The 13,194-nt window shown below is 28.4% G+C and overlaps 1 protein-coding gene across 1 annotated transcript in view; it reads right to left on the bottom strand.

The window, feature by feature from the left end:
* Window positions 1-23: 23 nt before the first annotated feature.
* The window catches only part of LOC107441379 (glycogen synthase kinase-3 beta), a 27,849-nt gene continuing 14,678 nt past the window's right edge, over window positions 24-13,194 (bottom strand). Inside the window, exons 5-9 of the mRNA XM_016054649.2 lie at window positions 12,412-12,542; window positions 10,146-10,252; window positions 6,857-7,050; window positions 4,024-4,210; window positions 24-1,275 (exon numbers count right to left, since the gene is read on the bottom strand). Coding sequence (XP_015910135.1) covers window positions 1,109-1,275; window positions 4,024-4,210; window positions 6,857-7,050; window positions 10,146-10,252; window positions 12,412-12,542 — 786 coding nt within the window. The 3' untranslated portion in view covers window positions 24-1,108. The remainder of the gene's footprint in view (window positions 1,276-4,023; window positions 4,211-6,856; window positions 7,051-10,145; window positions 10,253-12,411; window positions 12,543-13,194) is intronic.

Raw genomic sequence — 13,194 nt, 5'->3', positions numbered from 1 at the left:
AAGGCAAAAAAAAAAGAGATTAATTTAGGCTAGCTATTGCTTTACTTATAATCCAAAGATCACATACTTGAATTAAGTTTTCATTAAAATTACTCACAATACTAATTACACGTTTTTAAAATGAAGATACAAATTTAAGAACCCGGCGAGAAACTAAAGGCTCGGAATCAGTCGAATCTCCCCAAATATACAAAAGCTGATAAGTTTGTTGCTTTCCTTTTTTTTTTTTTTTACAAAGTTTTGTGACAGTTTCATAATCTGATTACAACTGGTGCAAGAATATTCAAGATCAGAATGCTTTACAATCAATACAGTCCCCGGAAAAATTATTAGACACACTTTAAGATTCCATGTAAAATCTTAATTATCCGGTGATACTTTATAGCTTTATTGTTTTAACACGGCTGAAACACGTTTGCACTTGCTTATGTTCGTGTATCAATTGGTTACCATTTGTAATGCAATACGTTAAAAATAAATACAAACAGGAAGTATACAAAAAATCTCCTGAATAAAAACCCATTACACGAATGTTTAAGAATAAAAGTATTGCATATAAACTCGTGCAAAACATGTCATTATTAACGTAACTACATTGCGTCGAATAATTTGATTGAATTATTATAATTTACTAATATAATTCCTGATATAATAAATATTCCATATTCATATAATCTAATCTATTTGCTTGTCGAATTTATACTATATGTCGTCTGATTTAACCAACTGATGCACGAATGCAAACCGGTTTCAGTCGCGTCAAAACAATAAAGCTGTATAGTATCACCCAGGAACTAAGATTTTACATAGAATCTTATAGTGCGTCTAATAATTTAGCCAAGGGCCTGTATAAGCAAAAGAAAATATGGCGGCAGAGAATCCTGCATCTGTACAGTGTATTTTCAGTACAGACATTTCACTCCTGGTGGAAGACGAAATGTACCGCTCTGAAGGGATAAATAGAAATAAAAACGCCAAGAATTGTAAATCTATCTTATGTACATAAATGTCAACAAGGCGAAGAGACTATATGTTCTGCAAGGTTGTGACACCTTGACCGTCCGTCAGTCAATATATAAACATGTGTACATAGTTATGTGAATGGCCATCATGTTGCAGATGAGCCACACGGTTGTGGTTCAGCAGGAATAACATCAGGGGCAGCGGCAGCAGCAATGGCGCCAGAGTCACATGCCTCGCTTCTCTCTGCTATAGAGCTATTACGCAAGTAAGAAGGAATCAATATGGAGTTGAGGGAGGGCTGAATTTTCAATTCTGTAATGAGAAAATAAAATATCATCTAAACATTGATTTATAAGAAATTCAATACAAAAACAATATAATAATATACAACTTTCTAAACTGAACAAATCATTCAGGCATATTTTTTTTTGCTTCTAAAAACTGGATGCGTAGCCAGATTTTTTAACAAAACAAAAGCACTTTTAAGTACTTTTTAAGCACTCAAAAAACATTTTAATAAAACTTTAAAGACATTTTCAAAAACTTTACATAATCATGATAAATTAACAGGGTGCGTAGCCAAATCTTTCAACAAAAAATAAGCACCTTTTAAGTACTTTCTAAGCACTCAAAAATATTTTTAAGCACTATATACATTAACAAAATGCAAAATAATATTCAAAGACCTTACATGATCATGATAAAATAACTAGTTTCTGACAAAGAACTCTTTTCTTGATTATATTCTCCTCCATAAAAAGATCGAGAGATTTTTCGGTTCAATCTCAGCAGGTGGAAAATGAAGTTTGAAATTGAGAATTTTTTGCAAAATGCAGCACATGAGGGCTAAAATCTAACCAACCTCTGCTCAGAAGACACACACGTGGACTTGCAAATATTTCACCAAACATGTAAAATAATTAGCGCTTTTATACGCTATGGACCTACGGTAAGTCGAAATGAATTGTGAAAACGTGGAATAGAATAACATGAAAAGCACGCTTTTGCATTAGACGTGTCGAAAATGGACACGGTGAAGAAAAATATCACATTTTTGAAAAGGGAAAATTAAGCACTTTTTAAAAACACCTAAGGAGAAAAAACCTTTAAGGGCTTATAAAAAACAAAAATAGAAAAAAAAAGCACCTTTAGGCACTTTTTAAAAACGCTACGCACCATGAATAACTAGTTTCTAGTAAATATTGCAGTGAAAATTGTAAAAATCATGAATTTTTTTGTAATTTAGAACGACAATCGCTATGGTATAGAAAAAATATCTTTTTAAAAGACAGAGAATTAAACACTTTTTACAAACTCTGAATAGAAAAAGCACTTTTAAGGGCTTTTAAAAATTGTAAATCAAAAATAGGCACCTTTAGAAAAAATCTTTACAATAATGAAATTACTTTTAAACCTGTATAACATTTAATAACTCGATAAACAAGTCTGGATTTAGAAGCACAAGCTTTAGTGTTTTAAAATAAAAATCAGGATATTTTTTGTACAATACATACACAACACAATTTTGAAGAAGGGGAAAAGAGCTAAAAAATATTGTATTTACTACTTTGAAAATTTTATTTTTTGTGGCATGTTTCTTTAATAATCCACAAATATTGAAAAGAAAAAAAAAACATGGGCAACATTGACCATTTTCTAATAAAAAAAAGAAAGTTGATATCAAACCAATTAAAAAAATGGTGCGATTTTATGCAGGTGTACTTATAGCGAGAAATTTTACATCCCAAATTTCGACTTCAGAAATGAATACAAAAATTCAACAAAATAAGTTTATAAGAAAATAGTTAACTATAGTTACTTTCATACAACAATAAATAACTTCAAAATTAAATCTTGCATAATCGACATACTAAAGAATAAAAGTATACAAAACTAAATAAGAAAATGTAATCTGGTAAAATAAATCAGAAAAATAAAAAGGAATGAAACTATTTTTTAAAGTAAATGGACATGAAAAGTACTATCGATTTCGCAATAAATGAAATGACAAGCAAAGAAATGAAAAAAAAAAAAATTTTTTTTCCCTCTGCCATGACATACAAGAGAAAAATATTTCTACTCAAAAAATGATACGATTATCTTTAACAACACCACTTGGAAGTCAGCACTTGGGCATATTAAGAAAAGCATTTAAACACTTAAAAAAAAAAAAAAAAAAAAAAAAATTTGAAACACGATTGACAACTTGAATAACAGAATTTTGCAATTTTTACTAGCATTATTAATCAGGGTGCGTATCCAAATCTCTTAAAAAAAAATAAGCACCCTTTAAGTACTCAAAAATATTTTTAAGCACTATATAACTTAACAAAATGCAAAACAATTTTCAAAGACTTTACATGATCATGATAAAATAACTAGTTTCTGACAAAGAACTCTTTTCTTGGTTATATTAGCCATTATAAAATGATCAAGAGATTTTTCAGTTCGATATAAGAGGGTGGAAAATGAAACCCAAAATTGAGTTGTACATGAGAGTGAAATAATCTCCCCAAACTCGAAAGTGTTTAATCAAACATGTAAAACGATTGGCATTTTCATACGTTATGGACCAACGGTACGCTTGAATAGATTGTGGTTGAATGAATTGTGAAAGCGTTGAATAGATAATGTGAAAAATACGCCTTTGCATAATATGTGGTGAAAATCAACACGTAAAAAAAATAATCTCATTTTCGAAGAGGGAAAATTAAACACATTTTAAAAACAGTGAAAAAAAGCAACTTTAAGGGCTTTTAAAAAATGATAATCAAAAATAAGCATCTTTAAACAGTTTAAAAAATGCTATGCACCATGTAAATTAAAATAAAAAAATTGCATTGAAAATCTTTGGTTTTGAAAATCTATTATTTTAAAACCCACACATGCATAACTAGAAATTCTGATGTTTTGAACATACAAAATAATTAGGAACATCAGCACAGTTACGAACCCTGGAGGCATCGTTCCCACTTTTGCATAAGTAAAAACCGTCTTAAATCAATATGTGTCAATTACTTGGACAAATTAAAACTCCAAAATTAAAGAATAATTATTTACCATGTTCAGTGAAATTAAAAAGTGGAGGAAGTTCACGATTATTGGGCAACCTAGTGCCTGGTTGTCGTAACTCGTCAAAAAACTTGTGAGAACAGGCTTGGAGAGGGGTGATGCGTGCCGATGGCGTGTATTCCAACAACTGAGAAACCAAATCAATAGCTTCAGGGGAAGTCCTGGCTCTGAACACCTGAAAATTTTTTTGACATTATTACAACAAAGTAATTCTTGGATATTTATCTAAAACAGTTACAGGAATGTTGAAAAAATGAGAAGGAAAACTGTTTTATCAGGAACTAAATCTCAAAAACTATTGAGATAGTTGCAAGATTTTTTTTTCACAACAAAACATCTAGACCAGGTTTGCGAAAAACCAACCTACCCTAATAAAACACACCCTAAAGTGGGTTTTTCTAAAATTGATTTCTCTTTTATCCTCTGTTATATTAAAGAGCTATTCTATTGAAATATATATGTAGTCTAGCATAATAAAATGAACCTATGGTGAAAGATAAGACTGTGTTTGGAGACTCACCTTGCTGACTAGATTTGACTGTATGGCTATTGATTAGTCAGTGTCGTTAATTCGCTTCATATATATATATAAAAAAAAAATTTCCTTAAATATTTTTTAAGATTAAAAAGTTTCAAATGTGTGATGTATGTGAGTACATATAACATTTTGTATCGTGATGTCAGGAGAAACTTTTTTCAGACTTTAGCACCAATTTATTTGTATTAATTACCTATATGTTAACTCAATTCATAAAATTAAACTTAATTATTAATATTAAAATAAACTTTTTTAAAAATAAGGTACTTAACCCTGCCCTCCCTTTGAAAAACAACCCCCCAAAAAACACGAAAAACCCAGAAAAGCACAACAAAACCCATCCGGGGTTGGGTGTTTACAGGAAAAAACCCGGTTTTTTTGCAACCCTGATTTTGGCTCACAATTGAAAAAATTTAATTAATTGAATTAAATAAAATTAATATAAGATGAAAATATTTTTCTTAAAGTCTGATTTTTATTGACATTGAAGCTTTTATCAGGAGAAATAATGCTAAATTATTTTATGTTTATAATAGAATGATAAATAAAAAAATAAAAAAAGAGACCATATGTGAATCAAAGCAGGGTTAACTGGTTTAAACCAAATGGTTTTTTGAGAGGAAAAAAAACCAAGCTTGTTTTCTATTTTTTTCAATATTTAAATTTTCTGTTATTTATGTAAAAGTTTTCAATTTGAATATAACCAAATTAAAAACAGATGAAGTTTTCTCACGAATTTAAGTTTAACTGCTAGTGGAAGCCTGCATTAATTCTTTCATAAAAATAAATCTGCAATTTTTAAATGCTTAAATAGAATAAAATTTCAAAAAATAATATGTATGCAAAATAAATTAATGTGAGCAAATTTAAGATAAAGTTGTAATGTTTCTTAAAAATGCTTACAATGCAATAGACTCTCACTAATTCCATGTTCTGTTAATTTTTAAAATCAGTTAAACCATGTAGTCATCAAAGGAGTTTAAGTTTTTCTAACTTTATTTTTATGAACTTGTTAAAAATACATAATGCTTGATACAATCAAAAATATAAATAGGAATGAGGTACATTTCTAATTTTCTTCCAGTTTAATTTCAAAATTATTTTCTGTTAAAAGTGTAAATAAACTTGTATTATATAGAAACAAACATATTTAGAATCTCAAGTCATCATCATATCATAGTAATCACATCTTTTTTATCATATTCACAAACTAATGGAGCAAAAATAAAAATTTTTGAATTATTTATTATATATATTTATCAATAATTAAAAAATGTTTTTGTGAAATGCCTTTGGGGCTTAAAAGGTTTATTTAACCTTTTGCTTTGCAACAAAAAAAAAAGAAAGTTAAATACATTAAAAAAAACAACTAATTGTTTTTTTTTNTTGGGGGGGGGGGGGGAGTGGAGATAGTTTTTTTCAACCCTATATAAAGGAGTCAGAAACTTTAAAATTATAATTTTCCATTAGTTGTATAAAACACAATTGAGAAGTTCTTTAAAATACATATTTTAGTTATGTCCATTTCGTTAATGTTAAATACATTCTTAAATTTATTAAATATGTAGTTTATGTACATAAATAATGAAAAAAGACTCGTTCCGCCAAGAGCTATTTAGAATAATCGTTTATTTTCCCTGTTTTAATGAATTTATTCCTTATATGAAATCTAACAAACAAATTTGGATCATGTTTTTACAAATTAACGAGAGGGAAATTCACTAGAAGAAAAAGAACTACAATTTTCTTTTATTCGCTGATTACTTTTAAATATTACACATTTATGTATTTTAGTTATAATATTGCTTTCAGATAATATAAAACATTACTAATACATTTTATCCGAGTTTTGATAGGCAAATGTTAAAAAATTGTAACAATAAAAAATTATTTCATTTAACCAAAAATTTTTTTACTCATAATTTTCACCAACTCTTTTCAGACTATTTAAAACCAGTTGTGTGATTGAATCGTAGATGACTTGGAGTAAAAATTTTTAATGGTATAAAAGCAAAATCCTATCATTTATTTAAATTTGTTGTAATGATTTCTTAAATGAAGCTTTAATAACTGGTACACTTAACTAAAACAACCAAGTTTCTAAAAAGTATAAAATTAAGAATTTCTTATTCAGAGAAATCAGTACAATTTTTGGTAAAAGCACTTGCATTTGATTAAACCTGGAGCAAGAGAATGAGAAGAAAATGGGATACAGTATAATATTAAAATAATAATTTTCTTTTGCAATTTGATTGAAAACTTTATTAAAATAAAAATACAAACCTTTTGCCAAGGATGAGCTTTAATCTGAGGAAATCTGAACTCAGTGTAATTCTTATTCATTTCTCTAATCTTTTCTTTAGTGGGAGTTCCTAGAACTTTGATGATTTCTACCAACTGGTCTACCCCGCTATCCCCAGGAAATATGGGTTGTCCCAACAAAAGTTCAGCTAAAACACAGCCAGCTGACCAGACATCTAAAATATTAATTAGCAAAAATAATTTCCTTGAATTGAAAAAAAAACATAAAATAAAATTAACAGTTAATTCATAAAATATACAGCTAAAAATGTCTATTTAATTACAGCTCACACCAAGGTTCTTTTATAAAAGTTTCAGAATGTAATTTTAAGTTAAAAAACTAGTTTTTTTAAAAAGCAAATGTTTAATATAATTATGACAGAGAGAAATAGGTTAGATTTATTACAGAGAGAATATTTGAAGCTTAAGTCATGAACTTTTATAATAGTTATCAAATTCCAGTAATTTAATTAAATAAAAAAAAACTTTAATCATGTCCAATAACAAGCCTCATTGTTAATTTAAGCCTGAAAATCAGTGTTCATCAACCTTTTTATCACCGCGGACCAGTCAACGTTTAATAATTTTACCGTGGTCTGCTGGGGGGNGCTGGTGATGTGTGTGTGGGGGGGGGGGGACGTTGATTGTTTACATTTTAGATTATTTTAATCTTAATTGAATTGTATTTAAACATGCCATCAAAATAAAATACAGTTGCACCAAAATATAAATATAAAGTGATTTAACATTTTAACTTACTAGAACCTTAAATCAATGAGAACCCTGAGCTTGTTTCTTTGCAATGAGACGGTTCCATCTGGGGGTAATCGGAGACAATGATACATTACAAACATTAAAAAATTTATGTCACTACCTTCGGGGGCCACTCTTTTTAAATAAATAAAATTTTAATGGAACACAGATATTTTTAATTTGGGGTTTAAACCTAGGAATTTAAATTCCGTTTCAATGGAATGGGCGGCCTGGTGCCATTTGATCAACGGCCCGGTACCGGTTCGCGGAACAGGGTTGGGGAACACTGCTGTAAATGATATGAAAAAGGAAACATAAAATTTACAGAGGGAAAACTTCATCAACCAGGAGTTTGAGTAAAAATGCTAATAGAAATAGCAACATTAAATTTCTTACAGTATAAATAAAACAAATCAATTATGTAACAGATAAATTACGTTAATCACAATTTAATTATTAGTTTTATTCATTGCTTACATTAAAATGAAAATATGTAAAATAGTTTTCAATTAAATAATTTTTCGACACTTATGTATTTGCAACTGAAATGAAAGCATTATAATACAGTAGGGAACCGATTATACGGAACGATCGGGACCATCGTTATTCCGGATAACTGATTTTTCCGGTTTTCTGAATCGCTACAAAAAGCAGTTTTCTTTTATTGTTAAACCCAACTAAAAAAAAAATATTTGGAAATAATCTTGAAAAAACGAAGTAATACACTAATGATTATTTCCAAAATGATGGTAAGGTAAAAATCTTTCAAAAAAGAAAGAAAAATCCTAAAATCTTATGAGGAAAAAAACCCAACTTTTTTTAAAAATAGCGGGAAAATTTATCGAATTTTGTTCCGGTTTTTTGGTTTTCCGGATAACGGGTTCCGTACTGTACCATATATTTTGGTAGAATATACCCATAAATAACTAATTTACGTTTGCTACACTATAAACACTGTTAGATGTAAATAAAGAAAATTACATTGTAAGGGAATATAATAATGCAAATTAAGAATTAAGTATTTTAAACTTATTAGTATACATTANGACGGTTCCATCTGGGGGTAATCGGAAACAATGATACATTACAAACATTAAAAAATTTATGTCACTATCTTCGAGGGCCACTCTTTTTAAATAAATAAAATTTTAATGGAACACAGATATTTTTAATTTGGGGATTAAACCTAGGAATTTAAATTCCGTTTCAATGGAATGGGCGGCCCGGTGCCATTTGATCAACGGACCGGTACCGGTTCGCGGAACACTGCTGTAAATGATATGAAAAAGGAAACAAAATTTACAGAGGGAAAACTTCATCAACCAGGAGTTTGAGTAAAAATGCTAATAGAAATAGCAACATTAAATTTCTTACAGTATCATAAATAAATTATGTTAATCACAATTTAATTATTAGTTTCATTCATTGTTTACATTAAAATGAAAATATGTAAAATAGTTTTCAATTAAATAATTTTTCGATACTTATGTATTTGCAACTGAAATGAAAGCATTATAATACAGTAGGGAACCGATTATCCGGAACGATCGGGACCATCGTTATTCCGGATAACTGATTTTTCCGGTTTTCTGAATAGCTACAAAAAGCCGTTTTTTTATTGTTAAACCCAACTAAAAAAAAAAAATGTTTGGAAATAATCTTAAAAAGAAAAAACGATGAAGTAATACACTAATGATTATTTCCAAAATGATGGTAAGGTATCTTTCAAAAAAGAAAGAAAAATCCTAAAACCTCATGAGGAAAAAACCCCAACTTTTTTTAAAAATAGCGGGAAAATTTATCGAATTTCGTTCCGGTTTTTTGATTTTCCGGATAACGAGTTCTGTACTGTACCATATATTTTGGTAGAATATACCCATAAATAACTAATTTACGTTTGCTACACTATAAACACTGTTAGATGTAAATAAAGAAAATTACATTGTAAGGGAATATAATAATGCAAATTAAGAATTAAGTATTTTAAACTTATTAGTATACATTACATATTTATAATATACAATGCAAAGCATTTTGTACAATTTAGTTAAAAATAAAGTATTTCAGAATCTAAATTATAATTTTCAAAAATCTAAAAAATAATAACATAGTTAATTGCTATTCATGTAACATAATTAGTATAACTTGTCTAAGCTAAGAACTCCTCCTGCCACAAAATCTGAAGTAGCCTGGTGCTACGGAAACAAGAATGGAGCATTTTCGGGAGGTTCGCTTCGCATTAAAACTAACACAATAGATTGAAGAAATATATTCCCTTTCTCTTGCCGATCCGAGCCAAAACCACCCCTACTTGAAATAGTCATATCTCATTACCATAGTCACTGCCATAGGTCCAGACGAATATCGGGAGGAGTTCTTATTTTAGACAAACTATATATTCCCTTTTATATATTTTTCAAAGGGTTTCTTTTAATAAATTTTTGTGAATTTCGCAAAAATATTTAGAAAGTAACTATTTTCTGAGAAGAAAATTAAAATGCAGGAAAAATTTACAAACCAATCATTGTTGTGTAGTCAGTAGCACCAAATATCAGTTCTGGAGCTCTATAATAACGGGAACAAATATATGCCACATTTGGTTCACCTTTAATTAGATGTTTAGCACTAAAAAATAAAAAAAGTATATTTAACATTTCAAATTTGATAAATAACATTTTTTAGAGAGTACAATAGTTTAGAAACAAATTAAAATAACATGTTACAGTTGTTATGCTACAGAATATCTTGTAACAGAAGCAACAGCTATACCAGATATGCCTATTGCTAAAAACAGGAGAAACTTATCACTTTAGCAAATCATTGGTTAATTTGAACTAAGCTGTTACTACTAAGAACAGCTGTTTTACACTTTCATCTACATAGATGGGGAAAAAAACGAGTAGATTTTACACATGGGGAACTTTAGGGATTTTTATGGACATCAAAATAGAAAAACTTTATTATTTTCCAGTTATGATTAATATTAAATGAACTTGAAATGTTGCGCATTATGTTTACTAGTAATTTTGAATAGTAATAAGCATTTAATTCAAAGATAGTTAAAAGATTTTTAATTAATTATAAAAGGGAGTTCTGAATAAAAAAAACAATTTTAGAACAAAAAAGTTTTAAACTGACTTTTATAAACGAGGCTCGCTTCATTATGTATTGATAACACTCATTTAAATATTCAAGCAAGTAATAATCTGTGCAAAAATTCTATTTCAATAGGGAAACTTACTCAATTTCAGGGAATTTTTAAAAATTAATAAAGAAAAAAAAAAAAAAAAAAAAAAAAAAAAAAAAAAAAAANTTAGCCTTAAAAAAAAAAAAAAAAAAAAAACAGGAAATTTTTTATCAAACTGGTAAATCAGGAGAAACTCGAATCCAAAATCCAGTAGAGTTGGCAGCTATGCATCGAGTATTTTTTAGCACAACTTTGGAAATAACATGCTATCTTCCAAACAGATATGATTCAAAAAAATAAATAAAATAAAAAATAGCTATTACAGAAAATATGTATTAGAGTAATACAGGAAGGGGTGGATTACCCATTAGGCCCAACTAGGCCATGGCCTAGGGCCCCCTTAAAAAAATTTTTTTTGAAAATAAATTTAAAAAATTAAGAAAAACAATGATTTTTTAAAAATAAAATCAATTTCAAATATATATTAATAAAATACAAAAATTTTTTTGGTTCGAATTTAACAAAATAAAGTAAAATTTAATTTATTATTATTTACTTTAATTTTAAATATGCTTTCTTAAATTAGAAGATATATGTGCCGAATTAATTTGCACAAGACGCTTTGGCGCGCATTCCAATGTAAAAGGAGCGAAGTAAGCAGCTACCGGCTGCCTCCCCTAAGTTTGTTGTAATACAGTAGTTGTAGTCGTGTTTGTCATGTAAAAGGATTGCCTGCGGTCTTCCGCAGCTTGTGTGAACTTACCTCCGTTATGTAAATAAATGTTATTATTATTATAGTTCATCGTAGTTCAATTCGTCGTAATCGTGCACAATATATAAATACTTAAATATTTTAACAAATAAAAAATATACGAGAAAAAAAAATTTAATCTAAGGGCCCCAAAAATTTGAATGGCCTAGGGCCCCGTGTGCGCTTAATCTGCCCCTGAATACAGGGTGCATAGCAAAACCTTTCAACTAAAAATAAGCACTAAAAAAATATTTTTTAAGCACTATATACATTACCAAAATGCAAAATAATTTTCAAAGACATGATCAAGATAAAATAACTAGTTTCTGACAAAGAACTCTTTTTTTATTGATTATATTAGCCATTACAAAATGAGCGAGAGATTTTTCGGTTCGGTATCAGAGGGTGGAAAATGAAGTGTAATTGGCGCTTTTATATGCTATGAACCGGCAGTAAGCCGTAACAGATTGTGGTTGAATAAATTGTGAAAACATTGAATAGAATAATGTGGAAAGCACGCTTTTGCAAAATATAACACAAAAATTGACATAGTAAAGAAAAAATCTCAATTTTGAAAAGGGAAAATTAAGCACTTTTTAAAAACATCCAATGAAAAAAGCACCTTTAAGAGATTTTCAATAACGAAAATAAACACCTTTAAGCACTTTTTAAAAATGCTATTTTAATTTTTATTTAAACGGCATTATTATTATTTTTTTAAAAACGCAAATTTAAGGGCACTGCTTACAAACTATTAAATTATATTTTTTATAACTATTGAAGCCTTAAATGGAGTTTCGAAGTAAATTGGTTTATTACTTAATGCAGTAAAAAATTAAGACATACCTCCCAAAGTCACATAACTTTAGAACACCAGATTCAGTATCGACTAAAAGGTTTTGTGGTTTAATATCACGATGGCAAATTCCAAGGGAATGAATATAGGCTAAACTCCTAAACAATTGGTACATATAGAGCTGAAAAAGAAGAAGCAATTCAATGTAAGACTCTAGATCAATTCATAGAAAGAAATTTTGAGGACATAGTTGGAGTGATCAACAATCGTGAGAAGAAAAGATTGAAACCAAGAGTATTTTATAGGTTCCAGTTTCTCTGATAATTAAATTTTGTTTTAACCTTAGAGGGCATATGTGTATATATTTCTGTAGCTAATTATTCAATGAATTAAAATATTCTTATTTTTATATTTACTCTATCAATTCTTTGGCAGACAAATAATTGTAGCTTAATTATTAATGAAATATAGACAGGGTTGCCACGGAATAAAATGAACAAAATAGTTGCTTTTAGGAGGCTAAAGCATGAAAACAGTTGCCTAAATAAGAAAATAATTCATCAACAATATGACAAAAATTTTATTAAATGACTTAATTATTATATACTGATCCCTTTAGTCAAGTTGGTGGCAAATATAATAATTTTTATATAAACACTAGTGTTCTAGCACTATATTTTTAAATAAAAAAATTAGTATATTTACAGAAAATTAAAAACTTTTTTATTCCTGGAATTCATTAAAAAAATACTTTTTCATTAAGTTTTTATAAACACACTTTTACTAAAATTTTTTCCCCTTTTATCAATAATTGATTTAGCATATATATATAT

Source organism: Parasteatoda tepidariorum, chromosome 5 (assembly GCF_043381705.1).
Source record: "Parasteatoda tepidariorum isolate YZ-2023 chromosome 5, CAS_Ptep_4.0, whole genome shotgun sequence".
Classification (NCBI taxonomy): domain Eukaryota; kingdom Metazoa; phylum Arthropoda; class Arachnida; order Araneae; family Theridiidae; genus Parasteatoda; species Parasteatoda tepidariorum.
The sequence above is the reverse complement of the archived record's forward strand: the minus strand, read 5'-3'. Positions and strand labels throughout refer to the sequence as shown.